The sequence below is a fragment of the Mustela erminea genome, chromosome 4 (assembly GCF_009829155.1).
Source record: "Mustela erminea isolate mMusErm1 chromosome 4, mMusErm1.Pri, whole genome shotgun sequence".
Lineage (NCBI taxonomy): Eukaryota > Metazoa > Chordata > Mammalia > Carnivora > Mustelidae > Mustela > Mustela erminea.
Window position 1 is genome coordinate 56,146,235 of NC_045617.1, and position 25,147 is coordinate 56,171,381.

General features: G+C 37.6%; 1 protein-coding gene and 1 long non-coding RNA gene across 4 annotated transcripts in view; one reads left to right on the plus strand and one right to left on the minus strand.

The window, feature by feature from the left end:
- The first annotated feature begins 1,163 nt into the window (after window positions 1-1,163).
- On the plus strand, window positions 1,164-23,808 carry LOC116588373. The gene is made up of 4 exons (XR_004284919.1): window positions 1,164-1,308; window positions 18,112-18,343; window positions 20,233-20,381; window positions 23,721-23,808. It is a non-coding gene; the product is annotated as an uncharacterized LOC116588373 (long non-coding RNA).
- ADGB (androglobin) overlaps window positions 8,674-25,147 on the minus strand; it is a 173,228-nt gene continuing 156,754 nt past the window's right edge. Inside the window, exons 32-36 of one of the 3 annotated variants that reach the window (XM_032339298.1) lie at window positions 23,176-23,278; window positions 20,250-20,375; window positions 14,823-14,913; window positions 13,972-14,158; window positions 8,674-9,738 (exon numbers count right to left, since the gene is read on the minus strand). In XM_032339298.1, coding sequence (XP_032195189.1) covers window positions 9,553-9,738; window positions 13,972-14,158; window positions 14,823-14,913; window positions 20,250-20,375; window positions 23,176-23,278 — 693 coding nt within the window. In that variant the 3' untranslated portion in view covers window positions 8,674-9,552. Of the gene's footprint in view, window positions 9,739-13,971; window positions 14,159-14,822; window positions 14,914-20,249; window positions 20,457-23,175; window positions 23,279-25,147 lie in introns of all 3 variants that reach the window. The other 2 variants (XM_032339297.1, XM_032339299.1) reach the window with 2 other exon arrangements.

Consider the following 25,147-nt stretch of genomic DNA (forward strand, 5'->3'; position numbering starts at 1 on the left):
CTGTAAGGACCACATGTGTTGGAATGTCGCTTAGACCATGATGGATTTCAGTCTTTACTGTTTCTTGTCAGTGTCCTTTACAACTACTTAGAGCTACAGAATTCAGTAACTTCCCCTTGTAAAATTTTCTAGTATTTTCCATGGGTTAAAATGGCAGAACAGTATGCAACCTTCAGTACAGATGATGGCATGGTATGGGACAGTAGTTTAGTCCATTCACCAGGCACCCATCGGCAGCCTAGGATGTGCTGGGGTAGGGAAGGGGTGCTGGCACCCCTCCAGGGCCTTTTATGGCAGGAATGCCTTCATGGGAAGGCAGGACCATGGTCAATAGCAATGTCTTGTCTGCGGGATGCCTCCAGTCACTTTTGACAAATGGGAACCTCTGACATATCCTGCGTGGGACTCCACCCAGGAGTCAGGGGAGATTTGGTAATTGACCTTCTTTACTTTTCTGGGAGCATGGCCTCAGTAGGCTTTTTTAGTTCCCAAGGGCTCTACCTTGGGGTGCCTTTTAACCCACTGGAGACAAATTGTATTGTAAAACCTAGGAAAGGACTGAGCTCCTGGAACACTGCATGGCCTCAGTGGATCTATCAATTAGATCTTCTCTGCAGGAAATAGGGCAAACGGACCTAGGATACCTTCATTTCTCTACACCAAGACCCCAACCTAAGGGCCTTTTGCAGAATATGTTTGCCCAAATGGGTCAGCTAGTAAACTCCCTCTTGATATATTGGGTGATAATTATCTAAGTAAGCCACCACCTGGTAAACCCAGGTTGCTGGAGGATACACAGGCCATCCCTAGCAAAGGGGACTCTGACTTTATCTCTCTATATTCTTCCTAATAGATGTGGGGGCTTCTCCCTCATTCATTTCCCATGTTAATGGCTATAACTGGAGTCAACTGGGGCTAGTCTAACTTGGGATGGAGACTTTAAGGAATATTCCCAAGCAGCTGCCGAAACTCCCTTTGTTTTGGAGAAATTCCCTGTATTCTCTGGCTCAACATGGACTGCCTAACTTCTCCCCCACTTGTTGGTGGGAAAACATGGTGTCTGCTCCTCTGTTGGCTGATGAGCTCTAAAATCGGGAACGCTTTCTCTTCCTTTGGCAGCACTTTGTTTCTTCTGTCTCCCCCTACTCCTGTTTCTGCACCAACTTAGATGTGGCTTGGATAACTGGCCTCTAGACCATCCTCAGTGCCTCCTGCACCATGGCTCCTTCTCTCTTCACTGTTAAGGAGCAAGAAAAGCACCGCTGGACATAACACTTCCCACTCTAAATTTCTCCACCTGTGTCTCAGGTAAACACTGAAAATGGAGTAGGCCCAGGTGGAACATAAATCAGTATTTAAACTAAGTTAAGTTTGTTGGTTTAATTAAGATAGACATGAATTGGAATTTACAGCAGTAAATGTGAAACTTTTATTCTATCAAGGTTTACTGAAGGTCAAATAACCTTGTGTTAACTCTGTTGGGTTAGCAAAAAGATAACTAAACTGATGGTTCATTGTCTGTCTCAAAGTTTTCATGGATAATTGCTGAGATCGCTTTCAGAGTCTTTGGTAACCTGAAAGTTTATAGTTTTGTTTGGATGACAAAGGGAATTAAATTTGTTAGACATCTAGGTCTTTTCAAATAAGATAAAATGCTGAGTCATTAATTACTGGTTGTAGGCTTGTGCTTTTGACTTCTTACTGCATAGAAAATAATACTAAATCTGTTGGTAACCATATTTTATGCTTAACTGATTAATAAATTGGCCATCTAAAGAATTCTGTTGTAACAGCTCACAATTGGTTAATACTTGGTCTTCACTAGAGATTAAGGTGTTTCTAAGAGTACAAAATTCTGCTAACTGCAACTAAGACTGATGGAAATAAGGGAAACAGCTCTGTATGTGGGAGATATGTAAAAAAAATAAGGAATGGGAATGCATTTTGTTGAAGGTAAAAGAAGGTAATTTTGTCCTAAATGAGATAGTTGTTTGGAAGGAAATGGCTTGGGACAAAACCTGAATGCAAAGGAAAGTTAGTAGAAGGTTTGTGAAGGGAAATCTTCAGAAAGAGTTTTAGGTGTGGTCAAGACAGACTAAGATTGAAATTAGTGGGTTTTATTTATTTATTTTTAACGATTTTATTTATTTATTTGATAGCGATTAAGAAGGTAGGCAAGAAGGCAGGTGGGGGGTGGGGACAGGCTCCCCGCTGAGCAGAGAGCCCGATGCATGGCTTGATCCCAAAACCCTGAGATCATGATGTGAGCCAAAGGCAGAGGCTTAACCCACTGAGCCACTCAGGAGCCTCAAACTCTGGTTAACTTAAGAAGAAATGAAATCTCTGGAGATATTTTTGAGTAACTCATAGATTTGAAGAAAAACACCAGACCAGAAATGACTTCAAGTCTTTAGCAGATACTAATGCAGCAGTCTCATGATGACTCAACTTCAGCTCTTTTGTTACTACTACCAAAACAATAGCAGAAAAGGATGCAGGGTAGGCAGAAACATGAAATGCCCATTACAGAAGCCACAGACTTCTGAGAAGAATGGAAACGACTGCTTCATCTTCAATGTTGTTTAATATTTTGATTATAACCACAATTATACTCTTACTTCTTACTAATTTATGCCTGCTTGTAACATATGTACATGAATTTTGAGGAACTGGGATACAAAGGCTGGTCAACCTCCAAGAAGAACTTTCCAACAACCACTTCACATGCGCCCCAAGAGTATAATAGACAAGAAGATATTCTCAGAAGATGAAACCAGAGGCCATGGATATAAACTAAACAGACCAGTCTTTTTAGAGCACAAAGTCAGTCCTGATCATGGACTTCCCTACTTCTTGGGGGGTGGGAAGGAGGCCTTCACCTTGTCTATACTGAGGAATTTCAGAGTTGCTGTGAAGTGTGTGCATGTGTGTGTGTCTTCCATTCTTTTTTTTTTTTTCCAGCATAACAGTATTCAGTATTTTTTCACCACACCCAGTGCTCCATGCAACCCGTGCCCTCTATAATACCCACCACCTTGTACCCCAACCTCCCACCCCCCTGCCACTTCAAACCATTCTTCTCATTTCCGATTGAGTGCTGAGAGTCTGATCCACAGTTACATATTGGGTTTGTGTGAGAGCAATGGGCAAAAAAAACAACAAAAAAAGGGTGCTCCTCTGGCCAAAGACAAGAGTAAACACCAGGGACTATGGTTGCAGGATTGCAGGGTTCCTGTCTCACAGAGTTGAAGAATGAATCTCATGGACACAAAAGGGTGAAGTGAAGTGAAAGCTTATTAAGTGAAGCTGAGAGTAGTAAAGAAAGCTCTCCAGAGTGAGAAGGGTCTCAATAGGTTGCCACTGAGGGCTTTTAGTGCCAGTCATTTATTGAGAACTGACTGGGAAGCTTGAGGCCTTTGAGATTCTTGTGCCCTCTTCGTTTGTTCCATTGTCTCTTGTGCAGCTCTATCTCAGGGTCTCCACCTGTAGCTTCAGGGCCCAGTCAGGGGTTTGCCAGTAGCCTCCATCTCTTCTGCCTATACCTTCCCCCCTTCCCTCCTCATGGGATAGGACCTGTGGGCAGAAAGAGCTATAGTGGGATTGTGAGCAATGACAGATTGTATACTTTTTAATTAGTGGGGTTAGGGATCTCACAAGTCTCCAAGGAATGTGGAAGCAAGGCTTTTAGGACATTGAGGGGCCAGCTGCTGCCAAGATAAGGTTCCTTTGAAACATTAAGGCACAAAAGCAGCCCTGAGTCCTTGAGGAAGGTCATACTCTGCATGTTTCCGGGATCTATCCCTGGGCAAAGCCAGCCGTAAGGAGATTTTAATTTAAGTTCCATTTCTTTTGCCTCTGTTTCCCAAATCACTAGTAACAGTTTGGAATATTTTTACTTTAATTGCATGAACATGATGAGCTCCCTGGTTGCATTAGTGGTATATAAATTAAGGTCCTATTTGGAAAATGAAGCTGTGTTGACTAGACTCTGATACGTATCTTCTGTGAATACTGCAGAATACCATTGTTGACAACCTGCCATCTGGTATTATCACAGTCTCTTAGGGGTATGAATCTTTTATCAGGTCCTATAAACTGTATTTTTCAATATTTTCACTTGAAGGCTAATCTGATACATTTTTGGAAATGATCATAAACACTGCTTTAGACCCATTTTAACATCAGCTTAATAGCCCACATAATGGGAAATAGTGTAGTTTATCTGATTATAATCTACTGAAAGCCCACTTTGTAAGGTTTTGTGCTATGATTTGTGGGTGATTAAAATGCATAGTATATGACAGTTACAATATAGTCCTTGCAGTCAAGTAATATAAAAGCCATTGTACAACAGAGAGATGAAATCTTTACACAAAGTATTAGAAATGGCCCTAATGTGACAAGCTAGTTAAACAGTAATGATGCAACAGAAGAAATAAAGCTTATCGGACAAATCTGAAGCACCCAATTTCCTGAAGTCCAAGAGTTGTTGAAATCTGCAAATCATATATGAGTATCTCATGAGGAATTTTAACTTCCCTTTAGGACATTTTTTTTTGGTCATATCTTCAAACCACAAATGAAACTCTGGATTTCCCCCTGCTTTCTTCCTCTTTGTCTTTATAGAGCCAGAGATTATTTAAAAGTTGATAAATGAAAAGCAAGAGTAAATACAAGCAGTCTGTATGAATCATAAATTGGAAAGCAGTTTTGAATTCAAGTTAACCATTTATTTATTTATTTATTTGTTTGTTTGTTTTAAGATTTTATTTATTTGAGAGTGAGGGGTGGGGAGCATAAGAAAGAGAAAAGGGGCAGAGGGAGAGGGAGAAGCAGACTCCACACTGAACAGAGAGCCCAACATAGGACTCCGTCCCAGGACCCTGGGATCATGACTTGAACCGAAGGCAGATGCCAGGCATCCTCAAGTTGACCATTTTAAAAACTATTTCCATGAAATCTTATTTTAATCGCTAATGATTCAGATGATTTGCTCCAGAAGTGATGGTCTTAGGCAGAAGTTTAATATCTGCCAAAAGTCTAATGTTTTTCACACATTATGGTGTAAAATATGTGGACTTTGGACACCTGCTACTCCAGAAGCAACTTAAGTTAAAAAAATGGGCTAAGTTCATGAAAAAACACAGGAAGACTTCAAAGTTCCTTCAGAAAAAATATACAGCAAAAATTTCGTTATCCTATTAATTGTATAACAATTTAATCAGTAATTCTATAACTAATCAAATAGTCATTAGTGAGTTTGTATCTAATATGATTTTAACCGTTTACACAACTTTAATCTTCCTGTTGAAAACAGCATGAAAATTTTCTATTCAAACCTGTAAAATACTATAAAGATGTTAACCAACTGATCCCAGTTTCACCAATGAGCTATATTGATTTATATTATTCAACAGTTTAATAGCTAATAAGTCATTACTGTGTAACATATTAGTTTGGAATCTTTTTCACAAAGCCAAACATCATTTTTAATTAATTTTCTTTGTATCTGTATCAATATATCAACCACCCACAGTTGAATGTGGAATGAAGAAGATATCCATGTGCCATCTGAATTTCCAATTCTGAAATCAATGGTTTGATGAACAATGAAAATAAAGGACATCATTATATTTTATGCCAGATGGGAAAAGGATATACACATTAGGTAAGTGAATTTTTATAATTAATAAAATGTATTAAAAATGGTTGGTTTATTTGGATAAACAGATTTTTTATTTATGGATTGAAATTATCATACAATGGTAATTTGTTATATAGGTTCACTTAAAAAATAAATCATACTGTGTGTTGATGCTGCCATCTATGCCCATACCAAAAACAAGGATATTTAGCCTAAGCATATGCAAAGTCTTCAATATGTAATGAAACTGTTCCATAAAAAAACACACCTGTGGTTGGAAACTATTTTATCTAAATTAAGATGAATAGAATTTGTTTTATAATTGATTAGACAAAAAATACTGTATCAGCTTAAAACAAAGTTCCTTCGTAATGTTAATTTCAGAAATGGGAAGGTCATTGAAACTTTTATTAATCTGTTATTAATGATCCCACTTGGGATATTGCTCAGGGCATGCAGTTTCTTCTCTGAGGCAAATTCCATTACTATATGGCTCTTCTTGCCACTTCCCCCTCTACTTCTCTATTTTCCAAGAGGTAGTAGATATAAGAGTTTCATTGAAATGAGTTAGAGACATGAGATAAACATCAGAATACCATGCAACATGTTTTTAATGTTTGAAAATAGTCTATATAAAACAGAGGGCTCAGAGACTAGATAACTTTTTGTTTTTGAAAGCTTGATTTCTATTTTTTAAAAGATTTTTTTTTTTTTTTAATTTTAGAGATAGAGACAGTGCAAGTGGGAGAAGGGCAAAAGGAGTGGGGGAGAGGGATTACAGTCAGGTTCCACACTGAGCCTGGAGCCCAGCAGGGGGCTCTGTATCACAACCCTAAGATCATGATCTGAGCCAAAACCAGAAGTCATACTCTTGCATGATTGAGCCACCCAGCCGCCCTGAAAACTTGATTTCTAAAAGCCAGTTAAAAGTTTAGTGAGGTTGTCAGCAATTTTCGGATTCATTTAAATGAAGGCTGTCCTTTCTTACATTTCGGAAAACACTTTAGTGGACACTTTGATTTTGCAAAAGGGAAAGCCACAATCCTGTTCTTCAGTGGAGGTGTTAGAGACAATGAGGTGTTAAATTGCTCTTATAATGATGTTTCATTATCACCAGAGTTGCACCCTGGGGATTATTACTCAGAAGCAAGCCTTTGACTGCAGAAGAAAAAGATTTTTCTCTACTCTTACAAGAGCCCCTGAGAAAGGGGATGGAGAGTTGACCTTGAAGTACTTGGGAAGATGTAAAGAGGTAGATGATACGAGATGGAGAAAGAAACTGAAACTGAATGAGAAACCATACATTTGTCAAAGACAATGATCTAGGGATTGTAGGAAATTGGTATACTTTATACACACACCTTGGTTAACGCAATTAACACAATTGACTGTCTTCATGCTGCTATGCATTCTAATGGAGTTATTTATTAACTACTATCCACAGATTACTATCTTCAGCTTCTTAGTAATCTTTACTGTTCTTCTACATGGAGGTGATCTCAGTAGGGACAGTGAAAGCCCTCTAGAGGATATTTAGGAAAAATGTAGGGGCAGTTTGGATTGGCCCAAGAATGGCAGAGAACTATTGCTATTTTTACTGGTTGAATGTCAAGGATGTTGGATATCCCCAATCTTCGAAAGAATCACATGCAACAAAGAATTATCTTACCTCTCTAAGATTTGAATGGCCCATCATTCATGTAGTCTGAGAGCAAATTAATGATTCAAGAACCTAACTCTGTAAAGCATTTAAAACAAAAGTATTTCTTTGCAAAGTTTTAAAGTTCAGTGAATGTTTCAAGGAATGCATCTACATTGAAGGCAGTATAGGCAGATGAAACATTGTTATCTTTGACAATTTACCAAGGTTGTTCACCATTTTGAAAAATATATCACCAATGGCAACCCGATTCCAAACATTTGAGTGACAATTACAAACCACGCATAAATCGGTCTGCATTTATTTGTACATACTGCATTGTCAGTGATTCCAAGTATAGGCATGAACATTGCTCTTGGCGTTCTGTGTCCCATGTATTTCCAGTGTAGTCACTCCAAGCATTTATTTATATAATAATATTTGTAGTATCTTTTTGCAAAATATTTTGATTTTATTTTTCCTTTATTTTAAAGGTCAGACACTATATTTCTTTTTATTAGAAAATACTTAGGGGCGCCTGGGTGGCTCAGTGGATTAAGCCACTGCCTTCGGCTCAGGTCATGATCTCAGTGTCCTGGGATCAAGCCCTGCATCGGGCTCTTTGCTCAGTGGGGAGCCTGCTTCTCTCTCTCTCTCTCTCTCTCTGCCTACTTGTGATCTCTCTCTGTCAAATAAATAAAAATCTTAAAAAAAAAAAAAAGAAAATACTTAGTTAAGTCTACCATCTTGTTACCTTTTTTTCTATTCTTACCCATTTTTCTTGTACAGAAAAGTTTAGAAACAAAGCAAATATTCATCACAGGAGAATTAGCTGAATCAATGACAATGTATTTGTACCATGAAATATTTCACAGTAATTAAAAAGAATGAATTATTTTTGTCTCAAAGAGATTTTGTATTGTTTGGTGTGAAAAATCAAGACACAGTCAAGAATGTATAATAAAATGCCATTTTGTAAAATAGGTCATGATATAAAATGTTGATGTACGATTATATCAGATGAGTGAAGAACAGAAATATTTATACTAGGTTGTTATCATGTATTATTTTGTGGGGTTGGAAGAACACAGGGTGATGAAAAAAAGGTTAGACAAGAATAATAGGGGAAAAGTGCATGTGTTTGCATATTTAAGTAGAATTACATATATATATACGTATATATATATATATAACTAAACATTTTAAAAAGACTTAAGTACACGAAAAAAGAAAAATCACCTATCAAAGAGGAACAGCTTCTTTAAAAAGATTTTATTTATTTATTTGAGAGAGAGAGAGAGTGAGAATGAGAGAAAGTGCATGAGAGGGGAGAAGGTCAGAGGGAGAAGCAGGTTCCCCGCGGAGCTGGGAGCCTGATGTGGGACTGGATACTGGGACTCCAGGATCTGAGCCAAGGGCAGTGGCTTAACCAACTAAGCCAGCTAGGCACTCCCAGCTCTGACTGATTACAATATATCACTGGAGTTTTTATCTCAGGAAGGCATGAACTAGAAGTGTGCTTTTGGGAGAAGCCCATTTCCAGTTACATGCCTCAGTTAATCTATTGCAGTTTTCTAAAACTGGTGTTAGAGAACATGCTCTGTGACTTACAAAAAGCAAAGCGCTGGGACTGATGACAAGGGGCGTATTTGTGGTCACTCTCTTTGTGTCTGGGTGACCTGACTGTCAGGATTCTGAGTTCAAACACTTTGATTGAGCTTAACCCACAAGAGCTCTTGCCCTTCAAACAGTGAAGGACATTTCTGGAAGTTAAGCTTTTTTGGGGGGCGGGGGAGCACAAATCTGAAGCATATTTTTAAAATATTATAAAGTTACAATATTTTTTTACACTTAGAAACAAAATTTCCTCTAAGAACCATAGTTATTTTTCTTATTGTTCAAAGTCGTCAAATGCAATCCTGTTAGCCCATTCATGATCTTGTTTTACTGCTTACCAAAAATGCAGCAACTCAGAGGGAAACACATCAGTGTTATTGTATTTTAAATATTTTGAGGCACTTTTATTGAAATTAGAAAAATTGAAACTGTAATGGCTATTCAAATTATAGTTTTCTGGGAGAAACCAACAATTGAACATTAAAACACAGGAAGGCATTCTAAGAAGGAAAACCTAATACCTTATCAGCAGGGAAGTTTATAGGTCACAAAAAAGAGACAGAGAGAAGAAGGAAAGGAGGCAGCAAAGAAAGAAGGAAGGAAAAAGGGGGGTTTCCTCTCCAGAAAAAGGCAAATATTGGGCACCTGCTGGTTACTTCTTCTTTCCTTTCTTTTTTTTCTGTGTGTCTGGAGACAGTGTCTTCTTCTCTGGCTCCACTGGACTTGTTGCCTCCTCCACAGCCAGAGCTTCTAATCTTAGGCGCTCAGCTTCCAGCAACTTGTTTCTATACTCTTCCCGGATATCGAAGATCTTCTGTCGGTCTTCATCTAAAGAGTCCTATTTCAAAACAAAATCTTAAGCAATTAAGATTTACTAATAAAAGCTCATGGTCCCAGAAAAAAATTAAAAAACAAAAAACAAAACAAAACAATTCCCTTATCTCTTCCTCATGCCAATAGATTTCTGTGGCAAATTACTGAAGAGAGACCAAAAAAATTTGGTTATGGTCTCAAATGTTTATCCACACATGAAACGTGAGACAGCAACAAAAAGCACATGAGATTTTAACAAAATGGTGAATAAAAGCATCAGCAGGAGAAAGAGACAGAAAGGTGAAGAGATAGGCAAGAGTTCAAATATAATCTCTAGAAAACATGCGGCTCAGAGTGACTCTCACTGTAATTGTGCTCAGTAAGTTACTGTACTAGACCTGATACACTGTAACTCACTAGGATAGTACATCAAAGTCTACCACAAGTAACTCACTAGTACAGTACATCAGGTTGAGTACAGTAACTCATTAGTATAGTATATCAGGTCTAGTACAGTAACTCACTAGTACAGTACATCAGGTCTAGTACAGTAACTCACTAGTACAGCATATCAAGTCTAGTACAGTAACTCACTAGTATAGTACATCAGGTCTAATCTTACTATACTATACATCTTACTATACTATACATCTAGTACAGTTACCTGTACTAGACCTGATGTACTGTACTAGTGAGTTACTGTACTAGAACTGATGTAGATCTGTATAGTACATCAAACCTGATATACTGTACTAGTGACTTTCTATACTAGACCTGATGTATTGTACTGAGCTACCTGTACTAGACCTGATGTACTGTACTGGTGAGTTACTGTACTAGACCTGATACACTGTATTAGTAAGTTAATCATACTAGACCCGATGAAATGTGTTTGGCGTGTATTTGAAGAACTTTCAAATACCATCACCCAGTTCACTGCTTATCTTTGTTATCGTCAGTTTGGCTCTCGTTCAAGTTTAATTCTAAATGAGAGACCACATCTTGGTCCAATTCTTACTTACCCCTATCCTCTCCCCCTGGATCAACTGATTCACTTGGTTTTCTGGACCTCAGGACCCACTGACTTTTCTTCTACTTCACTAACTGCTCCTTGTCAGTTGCCTCTGCTGACTTTTTCTCTTCTCCTTTATTTCTTAATTAGGAAGTGGCCACATCTTAAATCTTAGACTCCTTTCCTTGGTGGTTTTTTTAATCTAGCCCCGTGGCTTTAAATTCCATTTCTATACTGATGGGTCCCCTACTTCTTTAATCTCCAGCTCAGATCTCGCTCCTATATATTCCAGAACCATATATCTAACTTCTGTTCAGTATCTCCACATGACTGTAATATTTAAGAATGCCTTTTTTTATATAATAGGTATATCCAAAAATGTCCCAAATTGAAATCTTTGTCTTTTCTTTCAAGCCATCAGATCCAATGACAACTCAACCTGATCAGTTGTTTAGCCAAAAACCTTAGAGTATTTCTTGACTCGTTACTTTCTCTTATAGTATACCAACAATCCATCAGGAAATCCTGATTCTACTTTCAAAATATATATAACTAGATTTGTATTATAGTTTATATTTTCAAAAAGAAGGGTAATTTTCAAAGCTTAATGTCAGCTCCAGGCACCATCCTAAAAATGTTCACAAATAAAGCAGTGATATAACTAAGTCCCAATGTAGCTTTCTTAAGAAGCTTTGGCTTTCTTATTTCATTTGGATTTCTGATAGTATGAGCACAATCACGATCCATTCTGTTGATTGTTTCCTGTTTCAAAAATGATATAATTAAAAAAAATTAATGAACTGATGCTAACCAGAAGAGAAGCATCTAGAAATGGCTGTTCTGTCTGCATTGCTAAATTCTTTAAGAAATTTTCTGTGGTTTTGCAACATGCATGATTGTGGTAGAGATTATGGAAGAGCTGAATGTCAAAATGAGACTTTTTTTAAATCTTTTGATGAAAGAAAATTACTGTGTCCACCACAATAAAATTGGCTTCGCTAAATCAATTGTACAAGATGGTAGTAGTACCATATTAAAAAGAGAGAGAAAGTCATCTAAAGGATTTAAGATAAAGTAAGTTTAATATAGGCCAGTAATCTCTTGAGGATTGGTATCTTTTTCTCCCATCTAATAAGAAATGTGATACTGACAATGTTTCTATTAAGTTTGATTCAACCAAAACTAGGGTTTTTGTACCTCATACATCCTATTCACATTCAAACTAAATTCTATAGAAGATAGATTTAAAGTGTGCACATACTTTATATATATATGCTTATATATTATATATTTTATATGATAAATAAATATTTATAATATTTATAAATAATATGTATAAAATAAACATACCCTTTCATGTTAAATCAATAAACAAATACACATATAGGGTGATTGTTTTAAAGAAAATAATAAGGCCAGGCATGGGCCTTCAGATATTGAGGGATGCTAACTATAAAAGGGTAGCCAGAGAAGATCTCTCTAATAAAGTGGCAATAGATAGAAGATCTCAAAAAGTAAAGCTGTAAACCATTTGATTCTCTAGGGGGAAGAATATTCTAGGACAAGGTTAAGAGCAAGTTAAAGACCCCAGAGGTGGGAACACGTCTGGCTATTAGTGGAAAGGTGAAGTCAGTTTGGAAAAAAACAAAAGAAACAAAGCAGATAGAATTATGGAAGAAAAAGATCAGATAGGAAAGCAGGCACTAGACTATATAGATTATATAGAACTCTAGACACCCTAATAAAGACATCTTTTTCTTAGTGAAATGTGAAGTAGTTACAGGAGTGAAATTTTAGAGATATACTATGTACTATGTACTATGCACTATGAACTATGATCACCACTAGTGCAACTCATAAAATATTTGCAGTTCTCCAGGCATAAAGTAGCATAGAACTCTTAGTCTTAGTCTTAGTTTTAGTCTGCTAGGGCTTTTGTTACAAAGTGCCACAAACTGGGTATCTTAAGGAACCAGAATTTATTGTTTCAGCATTAGTGATGTTAGAAATTTGAAATCAAGTTTTCCGCAAGGCTAACTCCTACACCGTCATTGTATGTGACCATGTGACTAGCTTTGACCAGTGAAATATGACTATGAAACATAAATGTGCTGAGAAGGGCCCTCTGCGGACCTTCCCTGTATATGCAGCTAGAAGGAGAAATACTCTTGTTGTTTTAATCCAGGAGTTGGCAAATGGAGGCCTGTGGAAAAATCTGGCTCATTGCCTATTTTTCTAAATAAAGGTTTACTGGAACACACGTAGACATTATCTTTGACTGAATTTGTATGAACAGCAGCAGAGCTGAGTAGATACCATACCTGACCTGCAAAGGCAAAAATATTTACTCTCTGGCCCTTTACAGAAAACAAGTTTGCTAATCCTGGTCTTAAGCCACTGAGACACTGATGCTGTTTGGTACCACAGGATAAAATCATTTTCCTGATGGTTACAATCATTTTGGTTTGAAGCAGAGATTCCATTGCAGAAGAACAAGATGGCAGCAGTGAGATCAGTCAGGAAGCAGTGGTGATAACTCTGAATAGAAATTACCAGGGGTTTGGACTAGGGTGGTAGGCATAGAGAGAACGAAAAGTGATTGAATTATAGCTATATTTTTCAAGGTGATGCTGACAAGTATTGATAATGGATTAGGTGAAAGAGGGGAGAGAAGTCAAGGATGTCTCTGAAATCTGTGCTCTGAGCAACTGAGAGAGCACAACCGCCCTTCCTGAGTGGGGAATGCTGGTGCAGGTGATACGTTTGGGTTGATGTGAGAAAGAGGGCAAGAATGATAGAATCTGGATTGGTGGAGGTTTGCTGAAGGTGCCTATTGGACAAGCAAGAGGCTATGCCAACTAGACATATTTCTGAGCCTTTCAAAGATTCCATGGAACAAATTGGGTTGATTATTTTAAGAGCTTTTCTGCTACCAGCTTAGAATTTGGCTGCCTCAAGTCTCTGAATACCATCTTCACCCAGCTCTCTTTACCTTCACACATATTTCTTTGTTGTCTTCTTTCTCCTTCCTCTCATCTTTGTGGATAGATCCTCAATACTGCATTTTGGAGGGGTTTAAGGAAATAAGTGAGATTCGGTGTGTTTCACCGATCCTCCATCTTTTCTGAGGAGTTGGGAACTAAACGCTTTCAAGACTGCTTCCCACCCAAGTCCTATGTGAGTCTATGATTTTTTTTTAACATTATAAGAGAATGTGTCAGTGGTACTCTGTATGTTGAGACTCACCCGCATCTCCCCATACATCTCCAGGATTTTATCCTTTACTTTAAGCTGTTCTTCTTGGTCAATGTCTCGAACGCTGAGGACTCTGGTCCTATACTGGCGGAACTGATGAACCTCCTCTGCCTTTTGCATTGCCTGATGCTGGTTCGATTCCTCTGTTTGTAGCATAGGGTCATAGTCCATTGTTTTTCTATAAAAATATCAAAAGAGATGCATAAATCATTTTGGAATGCTGGAATTCAAATAATTTAAAATAATATGAACAGTGAGGTGGTCTGAATCCAATCACATGTTAGGAATAGAAGGATAAACTTACTATTTTTTGATGGGCTATTCTCCGTTTATTGAGTCACTAATATTTTAGGAAACAATTCTAGGAAAGTACAAGGAAAATCAGATGCTTCATCTGATGAGGTGTTCATGGAATTGGTGTTGAAAAGTATGAGAGTATTTGGAGGTTTTTCCTTTTTTAATTTATGCAGCTAAATAATGTTGAATATATTTTCAAACTTATAAGTATGCTCTCTCTGTTAATCCTACTGTCTGGTTCTTGATAAAATTAAATGTACTTAAATAATGCCAGCAGGCATAGTGGGAATTTTCTGCAGCTCACCTCACCTTAATCAACTTACAAATTAAATCTTTACAGAAAATATTCAAATGCTATTATGATTGACTTAATAAAACATTTGCTAAATTTAAGGGGTAAGTTCACGTACCCCTAAAAATTTGAATACACTGATGTATATTAAGAATTTAAGTTCAAATTTTCAGTTGTTTAGCAACTGCTTACTAATGTATCCAAAATTCTGTGAACACAGATTTCTGCATTAATCATGTTTATTAAAACTTACCGTACATACTGACTTAAGTTTACACATTCTAGTGCTTTTCGAATAAGTCGTGGAGACATTTCCAAAATTGTTGGGGATCGTGAACGAGATCCTGTTAAGAAAATAAGTCCCAGGATTTCAAAAAAAGAATCAACACTGCCTACATGACCATTATATCTTATTTTAATTAAAAATAATATCTTCTGTTTAAAAAAACATTGATTGGACTTGTCTAATATGATTTTAATGTGATTCAATGCAACTTTATTAAAATATATTTCATATTTATCTTCTAGTTGGTGTTACTATACTTATAGTTACTTGAGGGAGATGGCAAAGTGAATATACTCTATAAGAAGGGTAACAGAATGTTACCCCACTGGTAGTTAAATGGAGATGGAGACAAGAAGTAAAAGTCATGCTGTATTTCACCACACACAAATTAAATGACCTAATATTTAAAGTGCTTCATCTAGAGGTAAAAATCATCATAAACACCACCAGGGGTGGGATATAAAAATAATTACAACACAGTAGTCTACTTTAAGAAACTTGCAGATCCAGTGGAGTAGGCAATATATATAAAAGATCTAACTTTTTAAGAAACTGTCAAATCATTGTGTTTTGATTACTGTTAACCTCATAATAAATTCTGAAAACATGAAGTAAAGATCTTCCCCCTTGTTTCTTTATCAAAATTACTTTGGTCATTTCAGGTCTTTTGCATTTCCAAGTAAGTTTTGGGATCAGGTTGATAAATTCTATAAAATGTCTACTAGAATTTTGATGGAGATTATACTGAAACAGTGACAATCAAGTTAGCAGGAAATTTCTACTCCCAAAACGCATATGAACCCACAGGAACAAACTTAATAAGGAGATTTTAGAGACTATAATATTAACCACTCAGACTTTACAGGACATTTAATCTCCTTTTTAAAAAATTATTGGAGTGTAATTTACATGCCATAAATTCACCCATTTTAAAAGTATAAGTTAAGGCTTTTTCATACGTTTACAGAGTTGTGTGATCGGCACCCAAATTCAGTCTCAAAACATTTCCATTCTCCACGTAAAATCTCTTGTGCCTTCTACAGCCCTTCTTCATTCCCATCACAAACCTAGGGCAGCCATTGATGTACTTTGTCTTTATAAATCTGTCTTTCTTGAATATTCCATGTAACTAAGAATAGTAAAATGACATCTAACTTTTTAAGAAACTGTCAAATCATTGTGTTTTGATTACTGTTAACCTCATAATAAATTCTGAAAACATGAAGTAAAGATCTTCCCCCTTGTTTCTTTATCAAAATTACTTTGGTCATTTCAGGTCTTTTGCATTTCCAAGTAAGTTTTGGGATCAGGTTGATAAATTCTATAAAATGTCTACTAGAATTTTGATGGAGATTATACTGAATTTATAGATCAATTTGGGGAGAAATGCCATCTGACCTAATTGAGTCTTCTAGTCCAAAGCATGGACTGCCTCCTTCTTTCTTTAGATTTTTAAAAATTTCCTTTAGTGACATTTTGTAGTTTTTGGTATACAGGTCTTGCACTTTTATAAATTTATTTCCATACATTTATTACTGACATTACTGTGAATAAAAGGGTCTTAATTTCCTTTTTTGATCACTCATTGGTATTATGTAGAGATGAAAGTAATTTCTGTATATTAATCTTGTATCTTGTACTTTTTATTTAGTTATATGTCTTCAGAGTTTTAACATGTCTTTTAATTAATTTTTAGCTTATTAGTGCTTTGGGGGAGAGGTTATGTTAAGTCCTAACTTTGCCATCAGGACATCTCATGCCCACAGACTATCTAGTCTTACTTTTTACACGGGGTTGCGATCGCCTCCCACAATATTAGAAAGTGCTTAATTTGTAACAACTTGTTAAAAGTGATCACTCATTCAGAAATTCAATCTAATATAAACCTTTAAAAAACATTTTAAACATGATGTACAAATTATTCATTTTTTTTGAAAACACATGAAGACATGGTACATGTGAAATAAAAAAAATCCCAACTCAACTCTATGATGAAAACATCAATTCAATCATGTCTTTCATTTTATAACATAAAACATTCTTGAAGAATTAACATTTTATAATATGTATTTTAGGAACCAGTAGCCAATAACCTTTCTTTTATCATTGTGACGACTATGGGATCTTAAGTTTCTAAAGTTCATTTGCTTTTCTTATGAACATATCTACTTATGTTGGCTATATTTTTGGCATTTCAAACATGAGTTGTTTTAATAAGACACTAACTCTGCTGACTTTGACTGGAAAGTAAATACTCACTGATTAATTAGATAGTTGTGTTTTCTTGCCTTCTGCCAGATAACAGAAAACCACTCTACAAACAGAAGAGGGTGTGGGAAAGGGACAGAGAAGTTTAGCCTTCATGTTCTTTTCTCTCTCTTTTTTTAAAGATTTTATTTATTTATGTGACAGATGGAGATCACAAAGAAGCAGGCAGAGAGAGAGGAGGAAGCAAGCTCCCTGCTGAGCAGAGAGCCTGATGCAGGACTCAATCCCAGGACCCTGGGATCATGACCTGAGCCGAAGGCAGAGGCTTTAACCCACTGAGCCACCCAGGCACTCCTAATCTTCATGTTCTGGCTACTAAACTCTTTTGTGTCAAAATAGGATGTGTATTATGACAGCCTGGTATGTTTCCAACGGACTAAGGGAGAAAACTTACTTCGTCATAGTCTAAAAATCGCTGTTCAAGGACATAGTGATTGTGAAGCCTGGGGAAAAGATGTAGGAATAAAGACAAAGATCACCTGCAACATTTGTAAACAGCATTTTCTAGAGGCTCCCAGAGGTAAAGGGGAAGTGGAAAGCAATGTTTACATTGCTGAACTTGACAATGGCTTTGGTATTGAGAAAGAATGCTTAGGTGTGAAATCCACAGTAATATCATTTTCATATGCCCTCTGCTACTATGAAGGAAATTGTTCTAAGTTACCTACTGTATGAAAATAGGAAGTAGCAAGAATAAGGTAGGTTTTTGTTTTCTTTTGTTTTTAGAGATTTTATGTATTTATTAGAGAGAGAGAGCATGAATGAGGTGAAGGGCAGAGGGAGAAGCAGACTCCATGCTGAGCAGGGAGCCTGATGTGGGACTTGATCCTAGGACTCTGGGGTCATGAACTGAGCCAAAGGCAGATCTTAACAAAATGAGCCATCCAATCACCCAAGAATAACACAGTTTTGTGGGAATTACAAATTTCAAATGGAATAAAGAGACCAGATCATGCAAAGTTCTCCCAGGGTCTGTAATCTCTTACAGGTAATGCTTCTCCAGGAGTGAGGGCTAGTATGGGGCACCAACAGCGGAGATAAGAGCATCATATGGAGTTCCAGAGAACAGCTGCACAACCAGACACATTGTTCTCAAGCAAGAGTCCTACAACCCCCATACCCAAAGTCCATGGCCATGTTTCAGTGCTGTAAGAGGTACTGGAAACCAAAGAGCACACCTTTTCTTGGAGGGAGAAGGAGTCGACTTTTCTTGATATTGTGTGAGTAAATTTATATTTTATTTTACATGTAATATAATATGTATGTATATTATATTATACATATATTATTTATATTCAATAAAAGTGATAAAAAAACACATTTCAGAATGTGTTGAAGACATTTTTGGTTGAGCACAGACCACTTTGGCGTCAGTTCTTCATTTCCACTCACATTTACCTTTCCTCCCTGTTTCCTACCCCCTCCTTTCCTTCCCAAAGTAGACTCTTTCACAGTGCTGTGAACTTTAATAGAAAGGACTAAAGACCAAAGACCAAAAGTGTGAAGAAATGAAGAACACAAAAGCGGACACAGAAGCAGTCCCTCCCAACACACTGGTCTGGGGCTCTGCACAGAAAATGACTCCACACCATGACTGAGGGGACACACTTCCCAAGGCTGGAGTGAAGAATCATGATTACATTCCATTTTTGCAACTTGAAAAAATTACTTTGTTAGCATATACACAGGTCGACCTCCAAACGTAATTAGATTTTCATTTCACAAGTCTTTAACCAAGTGGGACGAAAAGTTTGTGTTCCATTAGAGATCACAACATGTGGAATGAAAAGAACGAGGATTTGAGTCCTGATTCACGCCACATTGTTTCAGCTTCCTGCCCTCGCGTGAGACATTTATCAATCACTTAAATTTTGAGGCAGAGAGAGCAGGATATGCTTTGTCTAGTTCATAGAGGCTCCAGTGAGATAATAGATGTAAAACCACTCTACAAATTAAATATTAATATAGAATGATAGCTGCTATTCGAAATAAGTTTTAGTGTTACATCATGTATGTCATTATTTATTAAACGAGTGCCTACTTTCAAAATATTGGCTAAAAAAATGGAATCTCCTGTTACCGCAGTAAAAGAGCCCTTTGAATTTTGGAATTTTCCTCTTCCTTGTGGAACTCCTTCAAGGACATGGTTTAGCCATAAGCAGTTTTTAATTTAAAAATTCCCAGACTGGTTTAGCAGCTTTGAGAAAAGAACCATTGCTGTTGGTGTTCCTGAGGATGCATCCTTTCAAAATATCTTTCTTACCTGCCTGGGTTCTGAACAAGTAGAGAAATAAAGATTAAGATTTTTGCTACTGATACAGGTATAATTGGAGAATGTAGCTCCATGTGAGAGGCAAATGGGCCACAGTCACAGAACGCGACAGCCAGATGGCCCCTGCCATTCACCTCACTACCATAAGTAGTGGTTCCAACTCAGGGACAAGCAAGGGACTCAGGATCCCCTATGGGCAGCCAGATTTATTGTTTCAACCACAGAGGACACTTAGTCCCTTAGCAATTTAGGCCCTTCATCCAGGAGTTGCTGAGAGGAAATCCTTCCTCAGGGAGACCGGCATAGAAAGACATTTCTCTGTTAAAAACTTCTGTAAAGGATTTACATTCATTTTAGTGAACAAATAGGAATCCCCACTATACATAAATGAACCAAATCAGTGTGGCTTGTGCACCACTGAAAACTCACTCCTCTCCTCCAAAATTTTAGAATCCAAATATTTAAAATTTGTTATAAAAGGTAAAAAGAAAATATACCATGAAGCCTATGATAGATTTAAAAAAAAAAAAAAAAGGATCTGTGTTTGGTGACAATGGCATGCGTGGTCACTGAAATTTTATTTTTAGTGTTTGTAGACACATGGAAGTGTACAAAAATACACCTACTGTGTGTTTTTTGTTTTTTGTTTTGGTTCACTTCTACCTTTAAGTTAACTATTGAGCAATGAGGTCATTGAACCAATTATCTACTCTGATAAGCAAAATGAAGACCTATGAATCCAAAATACGTATTTTCGTAGCTATAACCCTACACATCACATGTGTTTTGTCAGTGCCTTCCAGAACTTTTATTTCCAAGTACATATTTTTCTTACAGACGAGAACACCACTTACTGATCTTCTTCCGCATGCTCTGCTCCTCCTTCCCTGCTGGGGACGTTCCTCCACTTTCGCTGCTCCCCGATTTGGAAAGATCCTTCAAGCCCTTCCCCATTTGCCACTTCTTCCACAGCATGTTCCCTGACGGTATGACATCTTTGTTATCGGAACTCACAGAACTCTTTGTGTCTGACTCTCTTGTGGCACTTGACAAAGTTTCAACTACAACACGACATGTGCGTTAGCCAAGACAAGCTTGTATTCTGTAAAATCATATGCAGAAACTAGCGAGGGCTTGTGGGAACCAGGTTTGGAGCTGACTGGAAAGCTTTGCCACCTCCAACGAGAGCACTAGCGAAAATAATCATTGGTAGCCTCAGAAATTATTTGGATGGCCCAGACCACCAATGTGTCTGGAAGTATACCTCAGGATACAAACACATCACATAAAAATAGAGGCTTTGGGGAGGTGAGACATTGCAAGAGGAAATGGGATCTCTGAACACTGGGACCACTGCTAGGATGGGCCCTGGAGGAGGTAGCAACCTGCCTTGTATGGGAAATGTATGTGAATGCAGTTCTCTCTGGAGAGGGAGCCCTGTGTCTAGGCACTTGTCTACATTATCTTAAAATAGAGGTGAGAAGAGCTCTTGCTTGTGAAGTTGCAAAGCTGGGAAGTTTTTCCTTAATGCTACAGTTCTACTCCCACTGTTCTAGATCTTTATGCCTGGGGGAGAAAAAAACTGTGTAAAACCTATCACAACCTCCACATTATACAGACATTCTCCCCCCATTTATCAATTGTAGATAATTTAATTAATGTTATATTCTGCTTTGAATAAAAGGTGGTAAGAGGTTAGTAATTGAAAGCATGGAGAAATGTTAAAATAAATACACATTTTAACATATTATTAAAACTGATGTACCCTTCAGACAAAATGGATCAAAAAAAATTAAAAATAAATTTATTTTAGGAAGTTTAACTTACATAAAATAGACAAATTTCTTCTAAAACACATCTTACTAATCTGACAAAAGAAATGTTAGAAGAGCTTCATGGTGAGGGATGGAAAGTATATACTGTAGTAGTCCAAATATATGAAGTTCAAGAACAGGCAAAATGGAAACAGGGTAATAGAGGACAGACTAGTTGTTACTTTGAGGGAGAAAATGGTTGATGGAAGGGGAATGAGGAAGACTTTGGGGATGTTTAAGTGTTTTATATCTTGATAATGGTGGTTCCGGAGTGTGTACGGATATAAAAATTTGTCAAGTTGTACAATATTTGTGTCTTTACTACGTGAATGCTGTAGGACAAGGTCAGCCTCCTCTGAGCCTTGCTCTCGACTAGGCCTTGTCCTTGGTTTGTAAATTCCAGTTTAGGCAAAGAATACTGCTGGACTAATTTATCAAGAAATGCCCCCCAACCCCGCTTTGATATTCCAATCCAACTTCTCTCTTCCCCCTACCTTCGATATCTAACCAAGTTTTCTGGGTAACTTTCCACCCATTCCCTACCTAGTCACTATAAAACCCCACTTTTCCCTGCTGTATTCAAAGTTGAATTCAATCTTTCTTTCTCCTACTATAATAGTCTTGACTCCTATTGCAATAGTTTGAATAGTGTCTCTTGTCATTTTTAACAAGTGTCCTGTGCAACATTTTTCTTTTGCATATAACTTAATACATTTTTAAAAACAATAATAAACTCTAATAAAATAATAAAATTCAAAATAATGAGATGATAAAATCATAATAAAACCTATTCACTTTTGTATACTCGATATGACATTAGACTTTTACATTTAGAAAAGTGAGTACTTTAGGAGTTAGAAATATTTCAAATCCTACTCTATCACTTTTTAGATCTGTGACTTAGGAAGTTTGGTGACTCTCTGAGCATTGGTCTCTTTATCTGTACAAAGGAATAACAGTATCTACCTCATAGCTGCTGTAGGTTAAAAGGAGATAAAAAGTTCTGTGAAGAGTACCCATCCCAAGAAACAAAATCAGGGTGATACTTGCTGTTTATACTCTTTATATAAAAAGTTAAGGGGCATTATCATTATAAAAATCATTGAATTTCATTCCTAAGAACATAAACATGGAAAAGCATGGTTGGGAATGTTAACATCCTCGGCCTACCTGGCATCCCAAGGAGGTTATAGATAGGGGCAGTGAGGGTTAGTGAAGGTGCTCTGGGGTCATGGAGAGCTATCTGTAAGCTGGCCTGTCTCTCAGTATCTTGTGAATTCAGCAAATTGCAAAGAAAATCACTCTGAGCCTGTGTCCTTATTGGTAAGCCAGAAATCATATTACAGATTACAGATTATAGTGAATTCATGCGAGTGTTCAATGAAATAATTAGTATTTTCAGTTCTGGGCCCAAAACAATCACTCAATAAAAGCGGTTAGCTTTATCTTATTGTTATTATTCACAGCTGTTGTTACTAGAAAGGTGCCAGATTAACAGTCGTGGGCCTGCCTTCAAATTCACACACTGCTATCTTGACCTAGGCTTCACTCTCATTTCTGGTTTCATCTTTTCTTAAATTTTTTTTTTTTTTAAGATTTTATTCATCCACCTGACAGACAGGGATCACAAGTAGGCAGAGAGGAGGAGGCAGAGACACAGGCAGAGAGGAGGAAGCAGGCCCCCTGCCGAGCAGAGAGCCCGATGTGGGGCTCGATCCCAGGACCCTGAGATCATGACCTGAGCCGAAGGCAGAGGATTAACCCACTGAGCCACTCAGGCGCCCCTGGTTTCATCTTTTCTTAACTGGAGAAAACCATATCTACTTGGGGAGAAAGCAAACATCTGCTTGATTTAAAAAAAAAAAAAAATCAGAATCTATTTTTCTATCCTGTAGAATCCTCTGTCTTTTAAGAGGTGCAAAGCACAGCTCCGTGCTCTGAGATGGCTGGGGCAGGGCTCACTGACCTTCCTCCAGAGCTTTGGTTTGGCTCTCAGACACAGGCATGCTGTCCGCATCTGGTATTTTCTTAATGAACCGGCTGAGGTAATGCAGGCGAGCCTGGGAAGCCTAAAGAACAAACATTATCAATGAATGGCCCTGGAAACAACATTTCAAGAGTGCATGAAAGAAAGAGGAAAGTGAGAATAAATATGGCAGTTTGAACTAGGCCAGCTCTTATTATCCAATAAACTCAAATTCTAAGCCATCCATAATTCTGACAGTTCTGAGAGCTAACAAAGAAGCAGTTTTAAAACGGATACACAAGGCATGCAGCCTTAGGTCCAGTTGCTCCTGAAGCTTTTTCATCTGGCTTAATAACCCTGAGTAAGGCCATGAAACACATATGAGTAATAAAATGGCTCACTATAGCGATGATTCTTACATAGAGTAGGGAGGGAGATGTGAAGTATGTATATTCCACAAGGGGCAGCACAGGCTTTTTATCCACTCAAGGCTGTTCAAAGTATATGAAAACCCATATTAAACATGTTTATGCTTTCTTACTTAGGAGTGTGAGGACAGACATGGATACTGATGAGGAAACAGAAGGCAAGCTGAGGACAAAGCAGAACCTGACACCCCACAACCTACCCCCCCGCCCCCACCAATGGGATCTATGTGACATTCCTCAGGCACTTTCTGGCTGCCCTAAAACTAAGGAAAGGAAAAACAAATAGTTAATCTATAGAGATCAAAATCCTACAAGACCCAAGTCTCCCTCAGTTTACAAATGCCTCAGCAATTTATAAGAACGAAGCACTTCTATCAATAGCCTAGCTTCCAGTACCATGCTGTCTTGGTGATCACAGCTTTGTAGTAAAGCGTAAAATCAGGTAACGTGATGCCCCCAGTTTTATTTTTTTTTTTTTTCAACATTTCCTTAGCAATTCGGGGTCTCTTCTGATTCCTTACAAATTTTAGGATTATTTGCTCCAGCTCTTTGAAAAATACTGGTGGAATTTTGATTGGAATGAAAACAGACACATAGACCAGTGGAACAGAGTAGAGAGCCCAGATATGGACCCTCAACTCTATGGGCAAATAATCTTTGACAAAACAGGAAAAAATATACAGTGAAAAAAAACAGTTTCTTCAATAAATGGTGCTGGGTAAACTGGACAGCTATATGTAGAAGAATGAAACTCGACCATTCTCTTACACTGTACACAAAGATAAACTCAAAATGGGTAAAAGACCTCAACGTGAGACAGGAATCCATCAGAATCCTAGAGGAGAACATAGGCAGTAACCTCTTCGATATCAGCCACAGCAACTTCTTTCAAGATATGTCTCCAAAGGCAAAGGAAACAAAAGCAAAAATGAACTTTTGGGACTTCATCAAGATCAAAATCTTCTGCATAGCAAAGGAAACAGTCAACAAAACAAAAGGGCAACCCACGGAATGGGAGAAGATATTTGCAAATGACAGTACAGACAAAAGGTTGATATCCAGGATCTATAGAGAACTCCTCAAACTCAACACACACAAAACAGACAATCATATAAAAAAATGGGCAGAAGATATGAACAGACACTTCTCCTATGAAGACATACAAATGGCCATCAGACACATGAAAAAATGTTCATCATCACTAGCCATCAGGGAGATTCAAATTAAAACCACATTGAGATACCACCTTACACCAGTTAGAATGGCCAAAATTAGCAAGACAGGAAACAACATGTGTTGGAGAGGATGTGGAGAAAGGGGAACCCTCTTACACTGTTGGTGGGAATGCAAGTTGGTGCAGCCTCTTTGGAGAACAGTGTGGAGATTCCTCAAGAAATTAAAAATAGAGCTTTCCTATGACCCTGCAATTGCACTACTGGGTATTTACCCCAAAGATACAGATATAGTGAAAAGAAGGGCCATCTGTACCCCAGTGTTTATAGCAACAATGGCCACGGTCGCCAAACTGTGGAAAGAACCAAGAT